This window comes from Anolis sagrei, chromosome 8, assembly GCF_037176765.1.
Source record: "Anolis sagrei isolate rAnoSag1 chromosome 8, rAnoSag1.mat, whole genome shotgun sequence".
Taxonomy (NCBI): Eukaryota; Metazoa; Chordata; class Lepidosauria; order Squamata; family Dactyloidae; genus Anolis; species Anolis sagrei.
This window is the reverse complement of record NC_090028.1, coordinates 6653796-6680724: the sequence shown is the minus strand read 5'-3', so window position 1 is coordinate 6680724 and position 26929 is coordinate 6653796. Positions and strand designations below refer to the sequence as shown.

The following is a 26929-nucleotide window of genomic DNA, read 5'->3' as shown; positions in this document are numbered from 1 at the left end:
TAGGTAAAGGTTTCCCCTGACATTAAGTCCAGTCATGTTCAACTCTGGGAGTTAGTGCTCATCTCCATTTCTAAGACGAAGAGCTGGCGTTGTCCGTAGACACCTCCAAGGTCATGTTGTCAGCATGACTTCATGGAGCACTGTTCATAGAATCATAGAATCAAAGAGTTGGAAGAGACCTCATGGGCATCCAGTCCAACCCCCTGCCAAGAAGCAGGAATATTGCATTCAAATCACCCCTGACAAATGGCCATCCAGCCTCTGCTTAAAAGCTTCCAAAGAAGGAGCCTCCACAACACTCCAGGGCAGAGAGTTCCACTGCTGAACGGCTCTCACAGTCAGGAAGTTCTTCCTGATGTTCAGATGGAATCTCCTCTCTTGTAGTTTGTTGTTACCTTCCTGCCCCAGAAGTTGAGGAGTTCTGCTTGGTGAGCATAGAAGACACCCAATGAAGTAAATCAGCCCTTTAAGCAGAAATGAAGTTCAGCCAACGAAGAGTTTATTCATGTGAATAAGATGATAGCTCGTGAGGAGATTCCATCTGAACATGAGGAAGAACTTCCTGACTCTGAGAGCCGTTCAGCAGTGGAACTCTCTGCCCCAGAGTGTGGTGGAAGCTCCTTCTCTGGAAGCTTTTAAACAGAGGCTGGATGGCCATCTGTCAGGGGTGATTTGAATGCAATATTCCTGCTTCTTGGCAGAATGGGGTTGGACTGGATGGACCATGAGGTCTCTTCCAACTCTTTGATTCTATGATTCTATGATCTCGCACAAAAAAGCTAGAATGCCAGAATACAGAAATGCAACCTTTTTTATACACAATAATTTCAAATTTCCCGCTTCAGCAAGATCAGCTGTAGCGAAGGCCATTGGACGAGCCTTCCAATTCTGACCAATCACAGAAAGGTATCTGTCTACCTATATTTTTTGTTTGTTTGTTTGTTTATCCATTTGTTCCACAAAGGCTGTTTCTAGGTGAAGTGACCCTCTGTGTATCACTGGATGGGGTTTGGGTAGATGATGGATCATACCGTTTACCTTTCCCTTCCCTTTTTTCCCTCCATTTCCTGCCTTCTCCTTTCCTTTCTTTCTTTCTTTCCTTCCTTCTCTCATACAGATGTCACCTTTCTTTCCCAGTGGCATCACAGAGGGCCACTTCACCTAGCAACAGCCTTTGTAGTACAAAAACAGAATTAAAAAACAAATATATATAAATACATACTTTGGCAGAAAGATACATTTATTTATCGTGTCAGGGGCAACCAGACCATTGTGTGACATTTCCAACAGAACAAAACAAACAAACAGATTTTAAAAAAACACAAAGTTTGCAAACTTGGTAGTTGATTAAATGTCCTTTGACGGGTATCTGGCCCCTTGGAGTGCCTCTGGTGTTGCCGCAAGGAGGTCCTCCATCGTGCATGTAGCAGGGCTCAGGGTGCATTGCAGCAGGTGGTCAGTGGTTTGCTCTTCTCCACACTCGCAAGTCATGGATTCCACTTTGTGGCCCCATTTCTGAAGGTTGGCTCTGCATCTCGTGGTGCCAGAGCGCAGTCTGTTCAGTACCTTCCAAGTCGCCCAGTTTTCCGTGTGCCCAGGGGGGAGTCTCTCATTTGGTATCAGCCATTAGTTGAGGTTCTGGGTTTGGGCCTGCCACTTTTGGACTCTCGCTTGCTGAGGTGTTCCAGCGAGTGTCTCTGTAGATCTTAGTAAACTATTTCTTGATTTAAGTCGTTGACGTGCTAGCTGATACCCAAACAAGGGATGGGCTGGAGATGTCTCTGCCTTGGTCCTTTCACTATTGGCTGCTACTTTCCGGCGGATGTCAGGTGGTGCAACACCGGCTAGGCGGAGTAATTTCTCCAGTGGTGTAGGGCGCAGACACCCCGTGATAATGCGGCATGTCTCATTAAGAGCCACATCCACTGTTTTAGTGTGGTGAGATGTGTTCCACACTGGGCATGCGTACTCAGCAGCAGAGTAGCATAGCGCAAGGGCAGATGTCTTCACTGTGTCTGGTTGTGATCCTTAGGTTGTGCCAGTCAGCTTTTGTATGATATTGTTTCTAGCACCCACTTTTTGCTTGATGTTCAGGCAGTGCTTTTGTAGGTCAGAGCACGGTCCAGAGTGACTCCCAGGTATTTGGGTGCGCTGCAATGCTCCAGTGGGATTCCTTCCCAGGTCATCCTCAGAGCTCGGGATGCTTGTCTGTTCTTAAGGTGAAAGGCACATGTCTGTGTTTTAGATGGGTTGGGATCAGCTGGTTTTCCCTGTAATAGGCAGTAAGAGCACCTAGAGCTTCGGAGAGCTTCTGTTCAACCATCTCAAAGCTCCCCGGTGATGGATATATAAATAGATAAGAAAGATACATAAATAGATAAGAATATCGACGTGTCAATGTTAGAAGAAGCTGCGTATAGATGTTCTATGGCTCATTGTATGGGGATACTTCCCCATAAAAGGAGGTCTTACATATCTATGTCCATCCAACTGGGTTAAGTTGTCATAATTAGAATGTTGGGTTCCTTAATTGAGGTCAGCAACTTGTACAAAACTGAAATAAATACAGGTAACTTGCTGACCGAAAGGTCGCAGGTTCGAATCCGGTGAGCGGTGTGAACTCCCGCTGTTAGCCCCAGATTCTGCCAACCTAGCAGTTTGAAAGCATGCAAATGTGAGTAGATCAATAGGTACTGCTCCTCAGATAGGTACTGACCTCACAACCTCTGAGGGTGCCTGCCATAGATGCAGGCAAAACGTCAGGAGAGAATGCTTCTAGAACATAGCCATATAGCCTGAAAAACCTACAACAACCCAATAGGTAGGCCGATAGATAGATAGATAGATAGATAGATGGATGGATGGATGGATGGATGGATGGATAGATAGATAGATAGGACAGGAAGCAAAGCCTTTCCCTGATTGTTATTACAAGTCCCACATAATGTGGAATGCAAACTGATCATTGTATCTGTATATCAAGCCATCCTACTTATCAATCCATGCCACGATAATCAGCAGTTCCCAAACAATTTGTGACCTTTGCCACCCTCTTCGAGAATCTCCTTGTAGGTTGTAATTGCTCGCCTGGTAGTCCCAACTCCTCACCCACTCATTTGTTTACAACTGGCTTATGGAGTTGCTCCTATCAGCCTGCCAAACATCTTCCTCTTCAAATTTATATATTTATTTATTTACTGTATTTGTATACCGCCCCTCTTGGCCTTTCGGCAACTCGAGGCGGTTTAAAAAAACACAATTACAATTAAAAAAACGTTAACATCAATAAAATCATAACAATTGTAATAAAAAATAATTCAATAAATACTCATTAAAACGGTTTTATGTCCATTACTCAGTATTCACAAATGTCTGCTCGAATAGCCATGTCTTAAGTTTTTTTCCCAAAATGCTAGAAGTCAAAAAACCAATCTGATCTCCCTAGGAAGGGCGTGCCATAGCTGAGGGGCCACCACTGAGAAGGCCCTGTCTCTCGTCCCGCCAGCCATGCTTGTGATGATGGCGGGACTGAGAGCAGGGCCTCTCCAGACGATCTTAAAGTCCTTGAAGGTTCAGAAAGGGAGATGCGTTCAGACAGGTAAGTTGGGCCAGAACCATTTAGGGCTTTATAGGCCAAAGTCAGCACTTTGAATTGGGCTTGGTAGCAGACTGGCAGCCAGTGGAACTGGCGCAACAGGGGAGTTGTATGCTCCCTAAGAACCGCTCCAGTTAGGAACCTGGCTGCTGTTCGTTGGACTAGTTGAAACTTCCGGACAGTCTTCAAAGGCAACCCCATGTAGAGAGCATTGCAGTAGTCTATACGGGATGTAACAAGAGCGTGGACTACCTTGGCCAAGTCAGACTTCCCAAGGTACGGGCATAGCTGGCGCACAAGTTTTAACTGTGCAAATGCTGCCCTGGTCACCGCCGTGACCTGGGGTTCCAGGCTCAGCGATGAGTCCAGGATCACTCCCAAGCTGCGAACCTGCGTCTTCAGAGGGAGTGCGACCCCATCCAACACAGGCTGTAATCCTATGCCCTGTTTGGCCTTACAACTGACCAGGAGGACCTCTGTCTTGTCTGGATTCAATTTCAATTAGCCCTGATCCAGATCGTCACAGCAGCCAGCATCGGTTCAGGACCTGAACAGCCTCCTTAGTAGCAGGTGGAAAGGAGTGACAGAGTTGGATATCATCTGCATACAGAATCTAAGAATCAGTAAGGACCACAAGGGCCTTCTGGTCCAACCTCCTGCCATGTCCTTCGTTCATCCCAATTGTGGACATCTTTGCCACTACCTCTGGTGCCCAACACAATTACTTATAGCAAAAAGATGTGCTCTCGAAACTACTGAATATACTCATGGATAAGTCCAGAAAACTGATCCCAGAACAAGGACAGAGAAAGACAAGAACTTAGTCCAGCCAGAGAAAACCTAAAAGAAGTGATGACCTCCTCTGCTTTCTCCACTATAATGCTGTTTCTGGCCTTTTTGAATGCTTTGGTAGGAAAACAATGGGAACCAGGGGTCTCAAGGTAATGCTGGCCCTTTCCTCTCTCTACAGGACAACCCTCGACTCATCCATTGGTCATCCGTATATATAAAAATATTCTGTGCGTAATGAGTACCTTAATGAGTACCTTACAAACAAACAACAAAAGAACCCATGAATGAAATAACACCAAATTTGACAACAAAATGTCTCACTAACAAGGAGTAACCATCACACAAAAAATTATGATTTTGTCATTTGGAAGTTGTAGTTGTTGGGATTTAGGGTTCATCTATAATCGAATAGCATTCTGAACTCCACCAATGATGGAATTGATCTAAAGGTGACACACAGGACTCTCCTGACCAACAGAAAACACTAGAAGGGTTTGGTGGGCATTGACCTTGAGTATGGGAGTTGTAATTCACCTACATCCAGAGAGCTATGTGGACTCAAACAATGATGGATCTGGACCAAACTTGGCATGAATACTTAATATGCCCAAATATGAGCACAGATGGAGTTTGGGGGAAATAGACCTTGACATTTGCGAGTTGTAGTTACTGGGATTTATAGTTCACTTACAATCAGAGCATTCTGAACCCTACCAACGACAGAATTGGGGCAAACTTCCCACACAGAACTCCCATCAGAAAATACTTAAGGCCATCCAGTCCAACTCCCTTCACCAGGGCAAAAAAAGTCATCAAAGCCCTCATGACAAAGAGCCATAGATGTAAATAGATAGATAGATAGATATGATTCACACACAGAGAGAGATATAGTATCATAGATTTGAAAGAGACTCCTAAAGAAGGACAATTATGTGTTATGTGTTCCAGAATAGGCAAACCAGGCAATCTTCACATCAACACTGACAAAGAAACAGCAAGAAATACTGTTTACCCACAAGCAGAAAGAAATTACATAGATTAGAAACCAACACTTTCTCATTACTTTAGTTTCCAGATCACCAGACTGGGCCACAGCAACGTGTGGCAGGGGGGCAGCTAATATCATATATATAAGTTAAGCACAATACCTACCCTTGACTTATATATGAGGCCAACTTATACACAGATACATACAATGCATACAATTTAAACTGATGTCACGACATCCCGTCAACAAAAAAAAAAGTTATATATCCATCCAAAATACTAAAATTCATTCCAGGAATAGCCCCGTACTTGAAAGAAAGGCTTCCAGCTCATGTCATTGCTTCTGAGTCTAACGTACTAAAAGTCACTTGAAAAAGACTTCAAGTGGAAGATCACAACTTCACTCAACTGCCTTTCTTATTTTGGCATCCTCCAGATATTCCGGACTACAGCTCTCAATTAACTTTAACCAGCACAACAAATGATTACGTAATCTGAACAACCACCCAAAAGATGTAGAAGAAACAAGATTGGGGAGAGGATGCCTAGATTATTGTGTCGTTGCTGGCTTATTTATTTATTTATTTACTATGCTTGTCTACCGCTCCTCTCAGCCCAGAGGCGACTCGAGGCGGTTTACATTTGGCAATCAATGTCCCACAAGATAAAATATTGTACAGTCAAAAACAATTACATATAGTATAAACCATATAAAAACAATAACAATAAACAATTAAAATCATAAAATACAGTTCTCAGCATGTCATCATTAAATTCATTTTCCATCGCATCGTCCTATCATTCCATGAGTCTCAATAAATCAGAGATACTGCGTCTGCAAATGCCTGCTCGAACAGCCAAGTCTTAACTCTCTTTCAAAATGTCAGGAGGGAGGGGGCCGATCTAATTTCCCCAGCCGGGTGGCCACCACTGATAAGGCCCTGTCTCTCGTTCCTGCCAATTGGATCTGCAAAGAAGGCGGGGCCGAGAGCAGGGCCTCTCCAGACGACACCTAGATGGTTCATAGGCTTCTATAGTGGAAAGTAATCTTGAGACAACCTCCACAGGGACATCAGTGCTTTAGGGTCCGGCCAAACTATCAAGACTATTTGGGAGGTTGTTTCAACATTTTGGGTTGTTTGAGCATTCAAGAGGCTAGTTAGCTGCAAGAATATGTTTCAACCTTCCATTGAAACATATTCTTGTTTCAATGAATATGAAAACAAATATGGCGCAATGGGCTAAGCACTTGTGCCAGCAGGACGGCTGACTGAAAGGTGGCCGGTTCAAATTCGGGGAACGGGGTGAGCTCCTATCTGTCAGCTCCAGCTTCTCATGCAGGGCATGAGAGAAGCCTCCCACAGGATGGTAACACAACCAGGCATCTCCTGGGCAAAGTCCTTGCAGACGGCCTATTCTCTCACACCAGAAGCGACTTGCAGTTTCTCAAGTCGCTCCTGACACGGAGGGAAAAAAAAACTTCCACTGTTTCCTTTGTGGCTCTCATCATTTTAGGCCTGGAAAAAAGGAAACTGACCACTTTTAAAGCAACATTCAAGGTGGCACAGAAAATGAACACTGATGTAAATCCAAAGAAGGAAGGTGGAAGTTTCAAGCTAAAGGAGGCCTTGAGCGAGGGGCTAAGAGAAGTCTGTCCCAAGGTCTGTTTACAACAATAGGGCAAAATCCATCCTGCACATCCATCAAATCTCAATTTGGGGGAGAAGAAACCGAAAGCAAGAACTGAACCTCTAAGAAAGCAATATGAGCAGAGACAGATCTTAAAAGAAATAATATCCCATTTGCTATTTTGAAATACTTCTTTACAAACCACTTCCACTTAAGTATCCTTAGACTCGAGTCAAGGTTACTTATTACTTTACTTTGTTATTAGTATCATTTTATTACATGAATTATTTTAATATATTAATTATTATTATTATATTTACATTATTTTACTCTACAGTATTATTATTTTATTACATTTATAATTTTACTCTATTTATTATTAGTATTATTATTTATTTACTTTTTATTATTATTACATTTATTATTTTACTTTGTTTTTATTGTTACGACATTTATAATTTTACTCTGTTATTACTGTTATTACATCTACTGTTTTAGTGTGGTGAGATGTGTTCCACACTGGGCATGCATACTCAGCAGCATACTCACCACACTAAAACAGTAGATGTGGCTCTTAATGAGACATGCCGCATTATCACAGGGTGTTTGCGCCCCACACCACTGGAGAAATTACACTGCTTAGCCGGTATTGCACCACCTGACATCCGCCGGGAAGTAGCAGCCAATAGTGAAAGGACCAAGGCAGAGACATCTCCAGCCCATCCCCTGTTTGGGTATCAGCCAGCACGTCAACGACTTAAATCTAGACATAGTTTTCTTAGATCTACAGAGACACTCGCTGGAACACCCCAGCAAGCGAGAGTCCAAAAGTGGCAGACCCAAACCCAGCACCTCAATTCATGGGTGATACCAGATGAGAGACTCCCCCTGGGCACACAGAAGACTGGGCGACTTGGAAGGCGCTGAACAGACTGCGCTCTGGCACCACGAGATGCAGAGCCAATCTTAAGAAATGGGGCTACAGGGTGGAATCCTCGGCATGCGAGTGCGGAGAAGAGCAAACCACTGACCACCTGCTGCAATGCACCCTAAGCCCTGCCACATGCACAATGGAGGAGCTTCTTGCGACACCAGAGGCACTCCAAGTGGCCAGATACGGGTCAAAAGACATTTAACCAAATACCAAATTTGCAAAATCTGTGTTTTTTTTCCCTTTTTCTTTTTAATCTGTGTGTTTGTTTTGCTCTGTCAGAATTGTAATTCAATGGTTGCTGATGACACGATAAATACTGTTATTACATTTGCATTATTTTACTCTATTATTATTATTATTATTATTATTTTACTCTCTTTATTATTATTGGAGGGATACATAAGCACATTCACACTGAAGATTAGAATAATGATTTAATCAGAGCTGGACAGTCTTACCTTAAATTACAGTTTTATGATAATATTCACAAACATTTAACCTACTGATGCTCCAATTAATGTAATTTTATTGATATCTATTTTTATTTTGAAATTTACCAGTAACTGCTGCATCTCCCACCCTCGGCTTATACTCGAGTCAACACGTTTTCCTAGTTTTTTGTGGTAAAATTAGGTGACTCAGCTTATATTCGGGTCGGCTTATACTCGAGTATATACGGTACTTATAAATGGCAGTTCCTAATTGGTTCTGTCATAAAAATAGCCAATAACGAAATAATAATGAAATTTTGAAATTTTTGTTAAGAGTTCTGAAATTTTCACCACCAGAACTTTAGCAATACTGTAGAAGCAAAACACTAGCGTGTCCCTTAGTTTTGTAAGTACTTTATAGAATAATTTAGAACAGCCTACTGTGTGTCCTTTGGCCTTGCTCAAACATGGAGGACCATTATGTCTTCTTCCATCCTTCCTCTCCTTGCAACAGAATTCTCTATACGAGCTTCTTCTACCAAGATGCATAGTTCGGGCAAGAGCAGCCTTTTGCTGACTGCCAGGATTCCCGAGTTGCATAAGAGCTCCAACCGAACGACAAGAAAACATGCGGGAAGCCAAGCGAACTCTGTCATTTTCAATGGAAATAAATAATGCTCAGCTCTGTGGCCTGAACCAAATTGGAGGCTCGAGTGTCTGGTGTGTAAATCAGAGAGGAAAGGGAGCAGAAGAGTGCAATGAACCTCCAAAACGATATGCTCAGAGAACGAGAGTCTCAGTCTGAAAGCAAAAGGCTAGACCAGTGTTTCAGGGGTCGGAACCCCTGAGGGGGTCGCCAGGGGGTGTCAGAGGGGTCACCAAAGACCACCTGAAAACAGTATTTTCTGTTGGTCATGGGGGTTCTGTGTGGGAAGTTTGGCCCAATTCTATTGTTGGTGGGGTCCAGAATGTTCTTTGATTGTAGGCGAACTATACATCCTAGTAACTACAACTCCCAAATGTCAGGGTCTATTTCCCCCAAACTCCACCAGTGTTCACATTTGGGCATGTTGAGTATTCATGCCAAGTTTGGTCCAGATCCATCATTGTTTGAGTCCACAGTGCTCTCTGGATGTAGGTGACCTACAACTCCCAAACTCAAGATCAATGCCCACCAAACCCTACTAGTGTTTTCTGTTGGTCATGGGAGTCCTATGTGCCACATTTGGTTCAATTCCATCGTTGGTGGGGTTCAGAATGCTCTTCGGTTGTAGGTGAACTATAAATTCCAGCAACTACAACTCTCAAATGACAAAATCAAAAATTTTGAGTGAAGGACATACATTGGGTCGTTAGGTGTATTGTGTCCAAATTTGGTGTCAATTCGTCCAGTGGTTTTTGAGTTCTGTTAATCCCACAAACGAACATTACCGCCTCGAGTCACCTCCAGGCTGATAGGGGCGGTATACAAGTATCTATATAAATATATTTATTTGGTGGGGTTCAGAATGCTCTTTGATTGTAGGTGAACTATAAATCCCAGCAACTACAACTCCGAAATGACAAAATCAATCCCCCCCCACAACCCAGCAGTATTCAAATTTGGGCGAATTTGGTATTTGTGCCAAATTTGGTCCAGTGAATGCAAATACATCCTGCATATCAGATATTTACATTATGATTCATAAGAGTTGCAAAATTACAGTTGTGAAGTAGCAATAAGGGGTTGTAGCATTAGGAAGATTGAGAACTGCTGGGCAAGACACTTCTAAAAATATTGGAAGCCTTCACATCTCTCCTAAAATATTTTAACAATTTCCCCCCTATTCCAGTCACCAAAATGGCTACAGATCTGTGAATTTATGTCGGGAAAATCACACACGAGACACAACTACACTGAGATCCCAAAGCCCTAGAGATAACTAGGATCCCTTTGCCAAGGATTTCCTCCCTGTTGTATGGAATATCATTTGCTATCCAGATACAGATGGTCCTTCGTGAGCATTATTATTGCCTGCCAGTCATAGTGCAGGACAGACGAGTCGGTTACGTAACAGAGAAAGCAGCAATTGCTGCCTATTGTAACTTATTTAAATCACAGGAAACAGGCAAAGTAAGATTCTTAGACTCTGAGTGTTGCTATTACTGGGACGGCTCAACGAGGAAGCACAACGAGAACTATTTATATACCACTGACACCTTGCTCTCGCTATTTCCGGTGCCTTTATATGCATATATCTCTGAAGTTTGTAGCTGCAAAAGCACTGGTGTATTATTGCAAAATGGTAAAGATTATGAGACGGATGCATTCAGTGTCCGGATCACTGGAAAATGACACACAAAAAGGAAGGAAGGAAGGAAGGAAGGAAGGAAGGAAGGAAGGAAGGAAGGAAGGAAGGAAGGAAGGAAGGACGAATGGGTGGAAGGGAAGGAAGGAGGGAAGGTGGAAGAAAGAAAGAAGAAGGTAAGGAAGAAAGGGAGGGAGGGAAGGAGAAAGGAAAGAGAGAAAGAAGGAAGGATAGGATGGTGAGAGAGAGGAGGACATGAGAAAAGAGCCCAAGAGGCCACATCTGGCCCCCGAGCCTGGGTTTGCCCAAAATGTAATGTTAGTTTGTGGGATTAACATAACTCAAAAACCACTGGATGAACTGACATCAAATTTGGACACAATACATCTATCAAGCCAACGAGTGACCATCACTCATAAAAACACTGAAAAACACAGCGGAAGAGACTTAAAAAACCAAAAAAAAAAATACATGACAACACATGCGCAAAACCACTTATATACACATATACACACATATACACAGACAAAACACATATGCACAGACGGGGCCACAGCAACGTCTGGCAGGGGATGGTTAGTCTATATAAATAAAAATGTAATATTCTAGAGGCATTTCTCCTGACGTTTCGCCTGCATCTATGGCAAGCATCCTCAGAGGTAGTGAGGATGCTCACTTCCTCTGAGGATGCTTGCCATAGATGCAGGCAAAACGTCAGGAGAAATGCCTCTAGAACATGGCCCTATAGCCCGAAAAAACCCACGAGAACCTAGTGATTCCAGCCATGAAAGCCTTCGACAATACAATGTAATGTTCGTTTGTGGGATTAACAGAACTCAAAAACCACTGGACGAATTTCCGCCAAATTTGGACACAAGACACCTATTTACCCAAGGAGTGACCATCACTAAAAAAAATTTTGATTTTGTCATTTGGGATTTGTAGTTGCAGTTCACCTACAATCAAAGCGCCTTCTGAACTCCACCAATGATGGAATTCACACAGGACTTCCAAGACCAACAGAAAATAGTAGAAGGGTTTGGTGGGCATTGACCTTGAGTTTTGGAATTATAGTTTACCTACACCCAGAGAGCATTGTGGACTCAAACAATGATGGATCTGGACCAAACTTGGCACAAATACTCCATATGCCCAAATATGAACACAGATGGAGTTTGGGGGAAATACACCTTGACATTTGGGAGTTGTAGTTGCTGGGATTTATACAACAATCAAAGAGCATTCAGAATCCCACCAACGATAGAATTGGGCCAAACCTCCCACATAGAACCCACACAACCAACAGAAAATACTGTATTTTTGGTGGTCTTTGGCAACCCTTCTGACACTCCCTCGTGATCTCCCCCCAGGGGTCCCAACCCCCAGGTTGAGAAATGCTGCCTAAAGGCCATCCAGCCCACTTCCCTTCACCAGGGCAAGAAATCATAATCAAAGCCTTCCTGACAAAGAGCCATCCAGCCATAGATATAGAGAGATATATGTATATGCTTCACACACACAGAAATATGACAGATAGAATATCATAGATTTAAAAGGGACCCCCAAAAAAGGACAATCATATGTTCCATGTTTCAGAGTAGGCAAACCAGACAATCTCGACATCAACACTGACAAAGAAACAACAAGAAGTACTGTTTACCCACAAGCATAAAGAAATTATATGTATTAGAAACCATTTTTTTTCTCATTACTTTATTTTCCAGCTCACCAGACTTGGTCACAGCAACGCCTGGCAAGGGACAGCTAGTACCCTTTATAGAGGATCTATCAAATTTGTAATATTTCAATACTTAATGTGTGTAAGGGTAATAGAGATGAAGAATTAGATGTAACAACTATAATTTTGCACAATGTTTTTCCCTCCATCTCTCTTTCCGGCAACATCTATATAAATAAAAATGTAATGTTCGGTTGTGGTTATAACAGAACTCAGAACCCACTGGACGAATTGACACCAAATTTGGACACAAGACGCCTAACAACCCAATGTATGTCCTTGATTCAAAAAAATTGGATTTTGTCTTTTGGGAGTTGTAGTTGCTGGGATTTATAGTTCACCTACAATCAAATAGCATGATAGAATTGAACCAAACGCGGCACACAGGACTCCCATGACCAACAGAAAACACCAGAAGGGTTTGGTGGGAATTGACCTTGAGTTTGGGAGTTGTAGTTCACCTACAACCAGAGAGCACTGTGGACCCAAACAATGATGGATCTGGACCAAATTTGGCACAAATATTCCATATGCCCAAATATTAACAGAGATGGTGTTTGGGGGGAATATACCTTGACATTTGGGAGTTGTAGTTACTGGGATTTATAGTTCAATCAAAGAGCGTTCTGAAACCCACCAACAACAGAATTGGGGCAAACTTCCCACACAGAACCCACATGACCAACAGAAAATACTCAAGGACATGCAGTCCAACTCCCTTCACCAGGGCAAGAAAACGTAATCAAAGCCTTCCCGACAAAGAGCCGTCCAGCCATAAATATAGATAGATATGATTCACACACAGAAAGATATGTTGTTGTTGTTGTTCATTCGTTCAGTCGTCTCCGACTCTTCGTGACCTCATGGACCAGCCCACGCCAGAGCTCCCTGTCGGCCGTTACCACCCCCAGCTCCCTCAAGGTCAGTCCAGTCACTTCAAGGATGCCATCCATCCATCTTGCCCTTGGTCGGCCCCTCTTCCTTTTGCCTTCCACTTTCCCCAGCATCATTGTCTTCTCTAGGCTTTGCTGTCTCCTCATGATGTGGCCAAAGGACTTCAACTTTGTCTCTAGTATCTTTTCCTCCAGTGAGCAGTCGGGCTTTATTTCCTGGAGGATGGACTGGTTGGATCTTCTCGCAGTCCAAGATATATAAGATATATATATATATATAAGATATATAAGAAAGATATAGTATCATAGATTTGAAAGTGATCCCTAAGGAAGAACAATAATATTTTACATATCCCAAAGTAGGCAAACCAGACAATCTCCACATCAACACTGACAAAGAAACAACAAGCATAAAACAACAAGTTTACCCACAAGCAGAAAAAATTGCATATATTAGAAACCAATGCTTTCTCGTTACTTTATTTTCCAGATCACCAGACTGGGCCACAGCAACGTGTGGCAGGGGACGGCTAGTACTAGATATTTGGAAAGAGGTAACCTACTAACAACTCCATTGCCCTACAGCAATCCAATGAAAACACAGTACTACGCCAACCCTTTTTTGCATGTTTGCCTCAGGAGGCAAGACAGCCAGCTAGACCTAGGTGAACCCTGTACCTTCCTCCCAAAGCAATTGGGACAAACATGAGCTACGTAAAAACAAGCATACTCCTAGTGTTTAGTAACCGAACACCCATCAGGCTGCATAGCTATTAATGCCAGCCAACCCTGCAGCAATGACTCCACTCTACTAGTACCATCCAGGAAAATAAACGTATTAAGTAGTACAAACAACCCTTAACTTTTCTTCTGCGCCCACCACAAAAGAAGATCTTGCATTCTTTTTTTTCTTTTCTTTTTTTTGCTGCACTACCATACTAAATGATAGCCTAAGCATGTAAACATACAAGACAAACATCACGCAGGAAAAAAACCTTTTTGCACGAAAAAAAACTACTAAACAGTAGACTGGGCGGTTTCGTTCGTTAATTTCATAATTCGTTATTAATTCGTATTTAAATCAGCTTACGATCCAATATTGAAACATGCAGGACTACTGTGAGGAGTAAATAAAAATCGAAACAATTTTTCCAATTTATTTCGTATTGTCTCGTAATTGGTTCAAAATTGTTTCGAAATTGTTTTGTAATTATTTCCGTATGTCTGGGGCAAGTTTTATAGTTGTTGTTTGTTTTATCAGTGATAAAAAATAAATTATCACACCAACAGTCAACAACAGAGGGAGAGGGAAGCTTCAGAAGTTCCCCCTGTCCCATTTGGAGGTTTTTTTAGTATATTGCGCAATTGTGTCCGCCATTAACAAATCGATTCGAAATTAACAAAATTTCGTAAATAACGAAATTTTGAAATCTCAAAATTTCGGAAGTATTTAGAATTTGGAAACGCTAGCGCCCCCTGGAAACGAATCGAGTTTAGAAACAAATTTTTCCGTGGTTACCCAGCCCTACTAAACAGAATCAGCAGTGGTTTGAGATCTTAAAAGAACTGAGTTTTTAAAAACTGAGCAATTACAAGCATATTTCAGGTGACAAAGTCTCTGACATCAAAGTTATTATTATTATTATTATTATTATTATTATCTTTATTTGTACCCCGCTAGCATCTCCCGAAGGACTCGATGGGGCTTACATAGGCCAAGGCCTCAAAACACAACACAACAATACAATACCTAAAGCAAATTAAAAACAGTTAAGCAGAATAAACAACAACAATAAACAATACATCGAGACACTATAAAACTGGGCCAGGCCAGAGTAATGGGTACAAGATTAAAAGTGCTGATGTGGCAGGAGGTATGTAGGACTATAAAGTAAGTGCAGTGTGCAGTGTGTAGTGATCTTAGGTCTACTAAAGTGCTTCTAGGACTTGGTATTGGAGGTTCCTAATCTGAGAAGGCACATCGGAACAGCCAGGTCTTCAAGTTCTTTCTGAAGACTGCCAGTGTAGGGGCCTGTCTAAGATCTCTTGGGAGGGCGTTCCAGAGTCGGGGGGCCACCACAGAAAAGGCCCTGTCTCGAGTCCCCACCAAGCGCGCTTGCGACGCGGGCAGGATCACAAGCAGGGCCTCTCCAGATGACCGAAGTGAACGTGTGGGTTCGTAGACGGAGATGTGGTCACGCAGGTAGGGTGGTCCCAAACCGTTCAGGGCTTTTTAAGTAAGCACCTGCACCTTAAATTGGGCTCGGAAAATAAACGGCAGCCAGTGGAGCTCCTTGAACAGGAGGGTTGACCTCTCTCTGTAAGGAGCACCAGTTAACATCCTGGCTGCTGCCCGTTGGACCAGTTGGAATTTCCGAGCCGTTTCCAAGGGCAGCCCTACGTAGAGCGCATTACAGTAATCCAATCTAGAGGTGACCAAGGCATGGACCACCCCGGCCAAAGTTTAATTTTCATTAGATGATTTGTACCCTTAGACCCCTCTTTTTCCCCCCTCTTTGTCCTTGCTCTGGTTAAAATTTTGCAGCAGGAATGGCATTGGGAGGATGATAAAGGAAGGCTAGAGAAACCCAAAGAGTCAACATGGGGTCAAAGTGGCATGTTTGCAGTAAACAAAGCAATAAACAAAGCAGGGAAACAGTCATGTCCCACTCCAGCCGATCGTATTGTAACATACAAAAGGCAAGTAAAATAGTGATTGTGAAGGTAGGACTTTTTAATGGAGCATTCTATGTTTTTTATCCTTTTGCTGTGCTTTTTGTGATTTTTAGTGGAACTGTTCAATTAATTAAAAAAAAAACTTTTGCATCAAACTAGCAGTCCCCTGCCACGCATTGCTGTGGACCAGTCTGTTGATCTGAAAATAAAGTAATGAGAAAGTGTTCGTTTCTAATATATGTAATGTCTTTCTGCTTGTGGGTAAACAGTATTTCTTGCTGTTTCTTTGCCAGTGTTGATGACTGGTTTCCCTACTCTGGAACATGCAACATATCATTGTCCTTCTTTAGGGGTCCCTTTCAAATCTTTGATACTGCATCTGTCATATACATATATGTGTGTGTGTGAATGGCTGGATGGCTCTTTGTCAGTAGGGCTTTGATTATGTCTTCTTGCCCTGGTGAAGGGAGTTGGACTGGATGGCCGTAAGGCAGCATTTCTTAACCTGGGGTTTGGGGTTGCGAGGGGGTGTCAGATGGGTTGCCAAAGACCACCAGAAAACAAAGTATTTTCTGTTGGTCATGAGGGTTCTGTGTGGGGAGTTTGTCCCAATTCCGTCATTGGTGGGGTTCAGAACGCTCCTTGATTGTGTGTGAGCTATAAATCCCAGTAACTTCAACTCACACATGTCAAGGTCTATTTCCCTCAAACTCCATCTGTGTTTATATTTGGGTATATTGAGTATTCGTGTCAAGTTTGGTCCAGATCCATCATTGTTTGAGTCCACAGCGCTCTCTGGATGTAGGTGAACTACAACTTCAAAACTCAAGGTCAATGCCCACCAAAACCCTTCTAGTGTTTTCTGTTCATCAGGGGAGTCCTGTGTGCCAAGTTTGGTTCAATTCCATCGTTGATGGAGTCCAGAATGCTCTTTGATTATAAATGAACTATAAATCCCAGCGGGGCCCCCCGGTGGTGCAGTGGGTTAAAGCACTGAGCTGCTGAGTTGTTGACCAAAAGGTCGCAGGCAGAGGCGGCCCTAGGTAATTTTCAACAGTAAGCAAACAGTATTTTGGCACCCCTCCTCCCCAATCAATCACTGATATATATTTTTTCTGTTCATCGTGGGAGTTCTGTGTGCCATATTTGGTTGAATTCCGTCATTGGTGGAGTTCAGAATGCTCTTTGATTGTAGGTGAACTATACATCCCAGTAACTACAACTCGCATATGTCAAGGTCTATTTCCCCCCAAGAGCACCTCAAGAGAGCCCCTGGGCACAGGCAGCCCTAGGTAATTTTCAACAGTAAGTAAACAGTATTTTGCCCTCCCCCCAACCAATCACTGATATATATTTTCTGTTTGTTGTTGGAGTTCTGTGTGCCATATTTGGTTCAATTCCGTCATTGGTGGAGTTCAGAATGCTCTTTGATTGTAGGTGAACTATACATCCCAGTAACTACAACTCACATATGTCAAGGTCTATTTCCCCCCCAAGAGCGCCTCAAGAGTGCCCCTAGGCAAAATCAACTATACTGCAAAGGCTTACTTTGCATAATGGTTGAGCCGCCCCTGGTCGCAGGTTCGATTCCAGGGAGCGGCGTGAGCTTCCGCTGTCAGCCCTGGCTTCTGCCAACCTAGCAGTTCGAAAACATGCAAATGTGAGTAGATCAATAGGTATCGCTCCGGCAGGAAGGTAATGGCGCTCCATGCGGTCATGCTGGCCTCATGACCTTGGAGGTGTCTATGGACAACGCCGGCTCTTCGGCTTAGAAATGGAGATGAGCACCACACCCCAGAGTCAGACATGACTGGACTTAATGTCAGGGGACAACATTTACCTTTTTTAATAAATCCCAGCAACTACAACTCCCAAATGACAAAATCATAATTTTTTGAGTGATGGTCACTCCTTGTGTTGTGAGACGTTTTGTTGCCAAATTTGGTGTAATTACATTCATTGGTTCTTTTGTTTTTAGGGTACTCATTATGCACAGAGCATTTATATATATATATAGAAGATGTACACTTTGTTCCTTATGTGCCCAAACATGAATCAAGGAACATGAAAGGCACTGCAGACTAACTCAACCAGAGAAGTCAGCCATAGCAGAGCACCTGATGCACCAACCTGGACACAGCATATTATTTGAGAACACCTGCTTGGCCCCACAGCCTTTATCTTGTGGGGTCCTGCAGGGCTCAGTATTGTTCCCCATGTTGTTTAACATCTACATGAAGAAGCTGCGAGAGATCATTCGGAGTTTTGGAGTTCGATGTCATCTGTATGCAGATGACATCCAACTCTATCGCTCCTTTCCACCTGCTGCTTAAGAGGCTGTTCAAGTCCTGAACTGGTGCTTGGCAGCTGTGACAGTCTGGATGAGGGCAAAAAAATTGAAATTAAATCCAGACAAAACAGAGATCCTCCTGGTCAGTCGCAAGGCCAAACAGGGCATGATATATACAATAATATATTGTATATAATAATATACAATAATATATTGTATATACATATAATATTTATAATATTATAATGTAATGCAATATAATATTAATAATAATAATAGGATATTATAATTATATATTTATATTACAAGTAATATTACTAATAATATTACAATATAATGATATAGTTCAATATAGTAATATTTAATACTGATATTGTACTATGCTAATAATCTATATAAATAAAAATGTAATGGTCGTTTGTGGGATTAACATAACTCAAAAACCACTGGGAGAATTGACACCAAATTTGGACACGAGACAGCTAACAACCCAATGTATGTCCTTCACTCAAAAAAATGGATTTTGTCATATGGGAGTTGTAGTTGCTGGGATTTATAGTTCACCTACAATCAAAGAGCATTCTGAATTCCATCAACGAGGGAATTGATCTAAAGGTGACACACAGACTCCCATGAGAAACAGAAAACACTAGAAGGGTTTGGTGGGCATTGACCTTGAGTTTGGGAGTTGTAGTTCACCTACATCCAGAGAGCACTGTGGACTCAAACAATGATGGATCTGGACCAAACTTGGCACAAATATTCCATATGCCCAAATATGAACACAGATGGAGTTTGGGGAAAATAGACCTAGACATTTGGGAGTTGTAGTTGCTGGGATGTATAGTTTACCTACAATCAAAGAGCATTCTGAACCCCACCGACGACAGAATTGGGGCAAATTTCCTACACAGAACCCCCATGACCATCAGAAAATACTTAAGGCCATCCAGTCCAACTCTACCAGGGCAAGAAAATCTAATCAAAGCCCTCCTGACAAAGAGCCATTCAGCCATAGATATAAATAGATAGATATGATTTACACACAGAGAGATATAGTATCATAGATTTGAAAGGGACCCCTAAAGAAGGACAACAATATGTTGCATGTTCCAGAGTAGGCAAACTAGACACTCTCCACATCAACACTTACAAAGAAAGAACAAGAAATACTGTTTACCCACAAGATAAAGAAATCACATAGATTAGAAACCATTACTTTATTTTCCAGATCACCAGACTGGGCCACAGCAACACGTGGCAGGGGACGGCTAGTTGTATGTATATATGTGGAGCCCCCAGTAGCACAGTGGGTTAAAGCGCTGAGCTGCTGAGCTTGTTGACCGAAAGGTCACAGGTTCGATCCTGGGGAGCGGTGTGAGCTTCCGTTGTCAGCCCTAGCTTCTGCCAACCTAGTAGTTCCAAAATATGCAAATGTGAGTAGATCAACAGGTACCGCTCCGGCGGGAAGGTAACAGTGCTCCATGAAGTCATGCTGGCCACATGACCTTGGAGGTGTCTATGGACAACGCCGGCTCTTCGGCTTAGAAATTGAGATGAGCTCCAATCTCCAGAATCAGACACAACTGGACTTAATGTCAGGGGACAACCTTTACCTTTACTATGTATATATACCTTGTAAGCCACTTTGAGTCGCCTTCGGGATGAGAAAGGCTGCATATAAACATTGTAAATAAATAAATAAATAAGGTTACAGCCTGTTCTGGACGGGGTTACACTCCCCTTGAACTTGGGAGTTCTCCTGGACTCATTGCTGAGCCTGGAACCCCGGGTTTCGGCGGTGGCCAAGGGAGCTTTGGCACAATTAAAATTTCTACGTCAGTTGCACCCATAGTTTGAGAAGCCAGACTTGACCATGGTGGTCCATGCTCTTTTTACATCTCGAATAGACTACTGCATTGTGCTTTATGTGGGGCTGCCTTTGAAGACTGTCCAGAAGATCCAAGCAGTCCAACAAGCAGTAACCAGAGTTCTCACTGGAGTGGTGTACAGGGAGTGTACAACACCCCTGTTACGTCAGCTCCACTGGCTGCCAGTTTGCTACTGAGTACAATTCAAAATGTTGGCTTTGACCTATAAAGCCCTAAATGGTTCTGGTCCAACTTGCCTGTCCAAACACATCTTCCCTTAAGATCTGTTGGGGAGGCCCTGCTCTCAGTCCCATCCCCTTTGCAAATGTGAGAGACAGGACCTTCTCAGTGGTGGCCCCTTAGCCATGGAACTCCCTCCCCAGTGACATCAGTTTTTAATTTGCATTATTGTATTTATATGTTTTAACTGTATTATTTATTTACAACATTTATATACTGCCTTTCTCACCCCAAAGGGGACTCAGAGCAGCATACAAGATATATATACATACAATATATTATATTATTAGCATAGTACTCATAGTACAAGATATATATACATACAATATATTATATTATTAGCATAGTACAATATCAGTATTATATATTATTATATTGTACTACACCATTATATTGTAATGCCTGTCCAAACATATCTTCCCTTATGAGTCAACTAGAGCCTTAAGGTCTACTGGGGAGGCCCTGCTCTCGGTCCCATCCCCTTATTATTCAATTTTATTGTTATTATTGAAATGTATTTGTACTATAATAATAATATCTATTAAAAAAAACCCTTTTTTCCTAGCTCCAGCAAACCTCACCTCTGAGGAAGCTTGCCATAGATGCAAGCGAAACGTCAGGAGAAATGCTTCTAGAACATGGCCATATAGCCCGAAAAAACTCACAAGAAATGAATAATATCTATTATTATTAATGAAAGTTATTGCTATTTCTCAATTTTATTGTTATTATTGAAAGGTATTATTATTAGCTGTTAGTATTATTAAATATTATTATTACAGTACTAATACATTTCAATAATAACAATATCTCTTATTAGGTTCTTGTGGGTTTTTTCGGGCTATAGAGCCATGTTCCAGAGGCATTTCTCCTGACGTTTCGCCTGCATCTAGAAATGCCTCTAGAACATGGCTCTATAGCCCGAAAAAACCCACAAGAACCTAGTGATTCCAGCCATGAAAGCCTTCGACAATACAATATCTCTTATTACTACTGAAAGTTATTGTTTTGGTTCAATGTTATTGTTATTATTGAAATGTATTCGTACTATAATAATAATATCTATTATTATTAATGAAAGTTATTGCTATTACTGAATGTTATTGTTATTATTGAAAGGTATTATTATTAGCTGTTAGTATTATTAAATATTATTATTATAGTACTAATACATTTCAATAATAACAGTATCTATTATTACCACTGAAAGTTATTGTTTTGATTCAATGTCATTGTTATTATTGAAATGTATTATTATAAACAATTATTATGATGACTGAAATGTATTATTATATTGTAAATATTAAATTGTACTATTAGTATTAAAGTCTATTATTATTACTGAAAGTTATTGTTATTATTCAATGTTATTGTTATTATTGAAATGTATTCGTATAATAATAATAATATCTACTATTATTAATGAAAGTTATTGCTATTAGTGAATGTTATTATTATTGAAAGGTATTATTATTAGCTGTTAGTATTATTAAATATTATTATTATAGTACTAATACATTTTAATAATAACAATATCTATTATTACTATTGAAAGTTATTGTTTTGATTCAATGTTATTGTTATTATTGAAATGTATTCGTACTGTAATAATAATATCTATTATTATTAATGAAAGTTTTTGCTATTACTCAATTTTATTGTAATTATTTAAAGGTATTATTATTAGCTGTTAGTATTATTAAATATTATTATTATAGTACATTTCAATAATAACAATAACATTCAGTAATAGCAAAAACTTTCATTAATAATAGTAGATATTATTATAGTACTAATACATTTCAATAATAACAATATCTATTATCATTACTGAAAGTTATTGTTTTGATTCAATGTTATTGTTATTATTGAAATGTATTATTATATTATTATAGTACTAATACATTTCAATAATAACAATATCTCTTATTACTTCTGAAAGTTATTGTTTTGGTTCAATGTTATTGTTATTATTGAAATGTATTATTATTTTTAGCTGTTAGTATTATTATTAAATATTATTATTCTTGAAATGTATTATTATTAGCTATTATTATATACTATTATTATTACTGAAATGTATTATTATTAGCTGTTATTATTATTAAATATTATTATTCTTGAAATGTATTATTATTATTAGCTATTATTATATACTATTATTGAAATGTATTATTATTAGCTATTATTATATACTATTATTATTCTGGAAATATATTATTATTATTAGCTGTGAGTATTATTATTATTAAATATTATTATTACTGAAATATATTACTATTATTAGCTGTTAGTATTATTAAATGTTATTATTATTATTATTGAGATGTATTATTATTGTTATTATTGAAATGTATTATTATATTATTATAGTACTAATAAAATTCAATAATAACAATATCTCTTATTACTACTGAAAGTTATTGTTTTGATTCAATGTTATTGTTATTACTGTAATGTATTATTATTCGCTGTTATTATTATTAAATATTATTATTATTATTATTGAGATGTATTATTATTATTATTATTATTATGACAAATACTGAATGGTGGTCCTATGATGGATGTGGATGCTGAGAGAGAGGTCCTTCTTACCCAGACGCAGAGGCTGTCGGAGAGGAGGAACGCGGCGACGTCGAGGGCGGAGGGGCCCGGGGTCTCTGCGGAGGAGGCCTCTTGGCGCCGCGGCCTTTCCTGCTCCTCGGGCCCGCCTTCCCCTCCGCCTGCCCCGGCCTCCCCAGCCTGGAGGGCTCGGTAGGCGCTGAGGGCGCTGCCCAGGAGGGCCAAGGCGCTGAGGGCGGCGTAGCTGCGCAGGCTGGGCCACGGGAAGCGCTCCAGGAAGAGCAGCGGCATGGCGGGCGGTGAGGGAGAAGGCTGTGAGGGAGGCTGTGAGGAAACAGGCCTGTTGGGCCTGGTCAGCCCCGCGCTCGCCTCCCCACGCCCTCCGCCCGCTCGGCTGGCCAACGAGCGCCGCCCCCGGAGAGACAGAGCAGGAGGAGGAGGAGGAGGAGGAATGCGGCCTTGTGACGGGGAAGCGGCGCCGCTGACGAGGAGGAAGGAAGAGAAGGAAGGGAGGAGGATTGGAGAAGGAAAGGAGGATAGGAAAGGAAGGAAGGATTAGGGAAGGAAGGAAGGAAGGGAAAGGAGGAAGGAACAGAAAGGAAAGAAAGAAGGGAGGAAGAAGGATTGGGGAAGGAAGGAAAGATTAGGGAAGGGAAGGAATAAGAAAGAGAGGAAGGAGGATTAAGGAAGGAAGGGAAAGGAGGAAGGAACAGAAAGGGAAGGAAGGAAAGGACAGGATAGAAGGAAGGAAAGGAGGAAGGATTAGGGAAGGAAGGGAAAGGAAGGATTAGGGAAGGAAGAGAAGGAGGAAGGGAGGAAGGAGGATAAGGGAAGAAAGGAATGGAAAGGAAAGGAAGAAGGAAGGAAGGAAAGAGGGTTAGGGAAGGAAGGATAGAAGAGAAAGGAGGAAGGAACAGAAAGGGAAGAACGAAGGAAGAAATATGGAAGGAAGTGAAGGAATAGAAAGAAAAAAGGAAGGAGGATTGGGTAAGGAAGGAAGGGAAAGGAGGACAGAAAAGAAAGGGAAGAACAAAGGAAGGAGGAATATGGAAGGAAGGAATAGAAAGGAAAAAAAGAAGGGAGGAAGGGAAAGGAGGAAGGAACAGAAAGGGAAGAACGAAGCAGGATTATGGAAGGAAGGGAAGGAATAGAAAGGAAAGAAAAAAGGGAGGAAGGAGGATTGGGGAAGGAAGGAAGGGAAAGGAGGAAGGAACACAAAGGGAAGAACGAAGGAAGTGGGATTATGGAAGGAAGGGAAGAAAAGGACAGGAAAGGAGGAAGGAGTATTAGGGAAGGAAGGAAAGGAAAGGATCAAGGAACAGAAAGGGAAGAAAGAAGGAAGCAGGATTATGGAAGGAAGGGAAGAAAAGGACAGGAAAGGAAGGAGGATTAGGGAAGGAAGGAAAGGAAAGAAGGAAGGAACAGAAAGGGAAGAACAAAGGAAGCAGGATTATGGAAGGAAGGGAAGGAATAGAAAGGAAAGAAAGAAGGGAGGAAGAAGGATTGGGGAAGGAAGGAAGGGAAAGGAGGAAGGAACAGAAAGGAAAGAAAGAAGGGAGGAAGGAGGATTGGGGAAGGAAGGAAGGAAGCGACTTCAGGAACAGAAAGGGAAGAAAGAAGGAAACAGGACATCTATCTATCTATTATCTGTCATTTAGATAATAGATAATAGTCCCTCTATCTATCTATCTATCTATCTATCTATCTATCTATCTATTATGTCATTTAGATAATAGATAATACTCCCACTATCTATCTGTCTGTCTATCTATCTATTTATTATCTGTCATTTCGATAATAGATAATCCCTCTATCTATCTATCTATCTATCTATCTATATCTGTTATTTCATTTACATAATAGGTAATAATCCCTCTATCTATCTATCTATCTATCTATCTATCTATTATCTGTCATTTAGATAGTAGATAATAATCCATCTATCTATCTATCTATCTATCTATTTATTATCTGTCATTTCGATAATAAATAATCCCTCTATCTATCTATCTATCTATCTATCTATCTATTATCTGTCATTTAGATAGTAGATAATAATCCCCCTATCTATCATCTATCTATCTATCTATCTATCTATTTATTATCTGTCATTTAGATAATAGATAATCCCTCTATCTATCTATCTATCTATCTATCTATCTATCTACATATCTATCTATGTCATTTACATAATAGGTAATAATCCCTCTATCTATCTATCTATCTATCTATCTATCTATCTATCTATCTATCTATCATCTCTTATTATATATCTATAACTGCTAAAAATAAGACTGATACAGGAACATCCCTCCATAAATACATATCATTTATTTATTTGTCATCTATCTGCCTATTATAACTTCTAAAAACAGGGCTTTGACTCAAAACCTCCAAAACACCCAGGCGTTTGAAAGATTCCTGTAATTTTTGCCGATTCCAATCTCCCGCAACATCCACCCGTTTCCCTGCGTCGAGCTCCTAAGATTTTCCCAGACATTGTTCCAGCCACCTCTGGCAAGAGCAAACCTCAGGTTGAACAGGATTGTTTTGGCAAACCACAGACAGCACTTACGGCAGATAAGGCAATGTATGGCACGTAACCATCCGCCTCACCGGAATTTCCTGACCTTTCATTTTCTGCCCTGAGAGCACGTTTTCTTCCAATCTGGAAATAATGTTTGGACACTTAAAAAAAAAAAATCCGCCCCTGGCTTTAAAACACATTGGGTATTTGGAGGCTTGTAAATAGAAGCCGAACGGCCCTCTGAATGCAATTTTCCTGTTTCGTGACCACACGTAGAATCACACTATATCAAATTCTGGGCACCGCAATTGTATCACACTATGTCCAAAGATATCTCCCTCTACAAACCACATTAAGATCTTCTGGGGAGGCTCTGCTCTCGGTCCCACCTCCCTTTGCGGTTGTGGGACAAGAGACAGGGCCTTCTCCGTGGTGGCCCCTCAGCTGTGAAACTCTCTCCCCAATGATATTAGATCCACCCCCTCCTTCCGGACCTTTTGGAAAATAAATGGATCAACTGGGAAAAGGATGTTTTAGTGGACCACAATGGACTGATTTGGATTGTTTTGAACCTAAACGGTTCTGGCCCGACTTAGATGGATCTGGACCAAACTCTACACGAAAACTCAATATGCCCAAATGTGAACACTGGTGTTTGGGGGAAATAGAATCTTGACATTCGGGAGTTGTAGTTGCTGGGATTTATAGTTCACCTACAATCACAGAGCATTCTGAACCCCATCGATGACAGAATTGGGGCAAACTTCTCACACAGAACCCCCATGACCAACAGGAAATTTTTAAGGCCACCCAGTCCAACTCTCTTCACCAGGGCAAGAAAATCTAATCAAAGCCCTCCTGACAAAGAGCCATCCAGCCATAGATATAGATAGATAGATATGATTCACACACACACATCTTGACATTCGGGAGTTGTAGTTGCTGGGATTTATAGTACACCTACAACCAAAGAGCATTCTGAACCCCAGCAACGATAGAACTGGGTGAAACTTCCCACACAGAATCCACATGACCAACAGAAATACTGTTGGTCATATCTGACATGGAGGCTTTATTTCCATTCACTGGACCAAATTTGGGAGTTATAGTTGCTAGGATTTATATTTCACCTATGATCAGAGAGCATTCTGAATCCCATCAATGATGGAATTGAACCAAACTTGGCACACAGGACTCCCATGACCAACAGAAAACATTAGAATGTTTTGGTGGGCATTGACCTTGAGTTTGGGAGTTGCAGTTCACCTACATCCAGAAAGCACTGTGGCCTCAAACGACGATGGATCTGGACCAAACTTGGCACAGATACTCCATGTGCCCAAATATGAACACAGAGTTTGGGGGAAATAGACCTTGACATTTGGGAGTTGTAGTTGCTGGGGTTTATAGTTCACCTACAATCAAAGACCATTCTGAACTCCATCAGTGATGGAATTGAACCTATCTAGGAAC

At 41.2% G+C, this 26929-nt stretch overlaps 1 protein-coding gene across 2 annotated transcripts in view; it reads right to left on the bottom strand.

Annotated features, from left to right (window-relative positions):
- The window catches only part of AMFR (autocrine motility factor receptor), a 72934-nt gene extending 49473 nt beyond the window's left edge, over positions 1 to 23461 (bottom strand). Inside the window, exon 1 of one of the 2 annotated variants that reach the window (XM_060787810.2) lies at positions 22963 to 23461. In XM_060787810.2, the coding sequence (XP_060643793.2) occupies positions 22963 to 23220 (258 nt within the window). In that variant the 5' untranslated portion in view covers positions 23221 to 23461. The remainder of the gene's footprint in view (positions 1 to 22962) is intronic. The other variant, XM_060787809.2, reaches the window with a different exon arrangement.
- Between the last annotated feature and the right edge of the window lie 3468 nt (positions 23462 to 26929).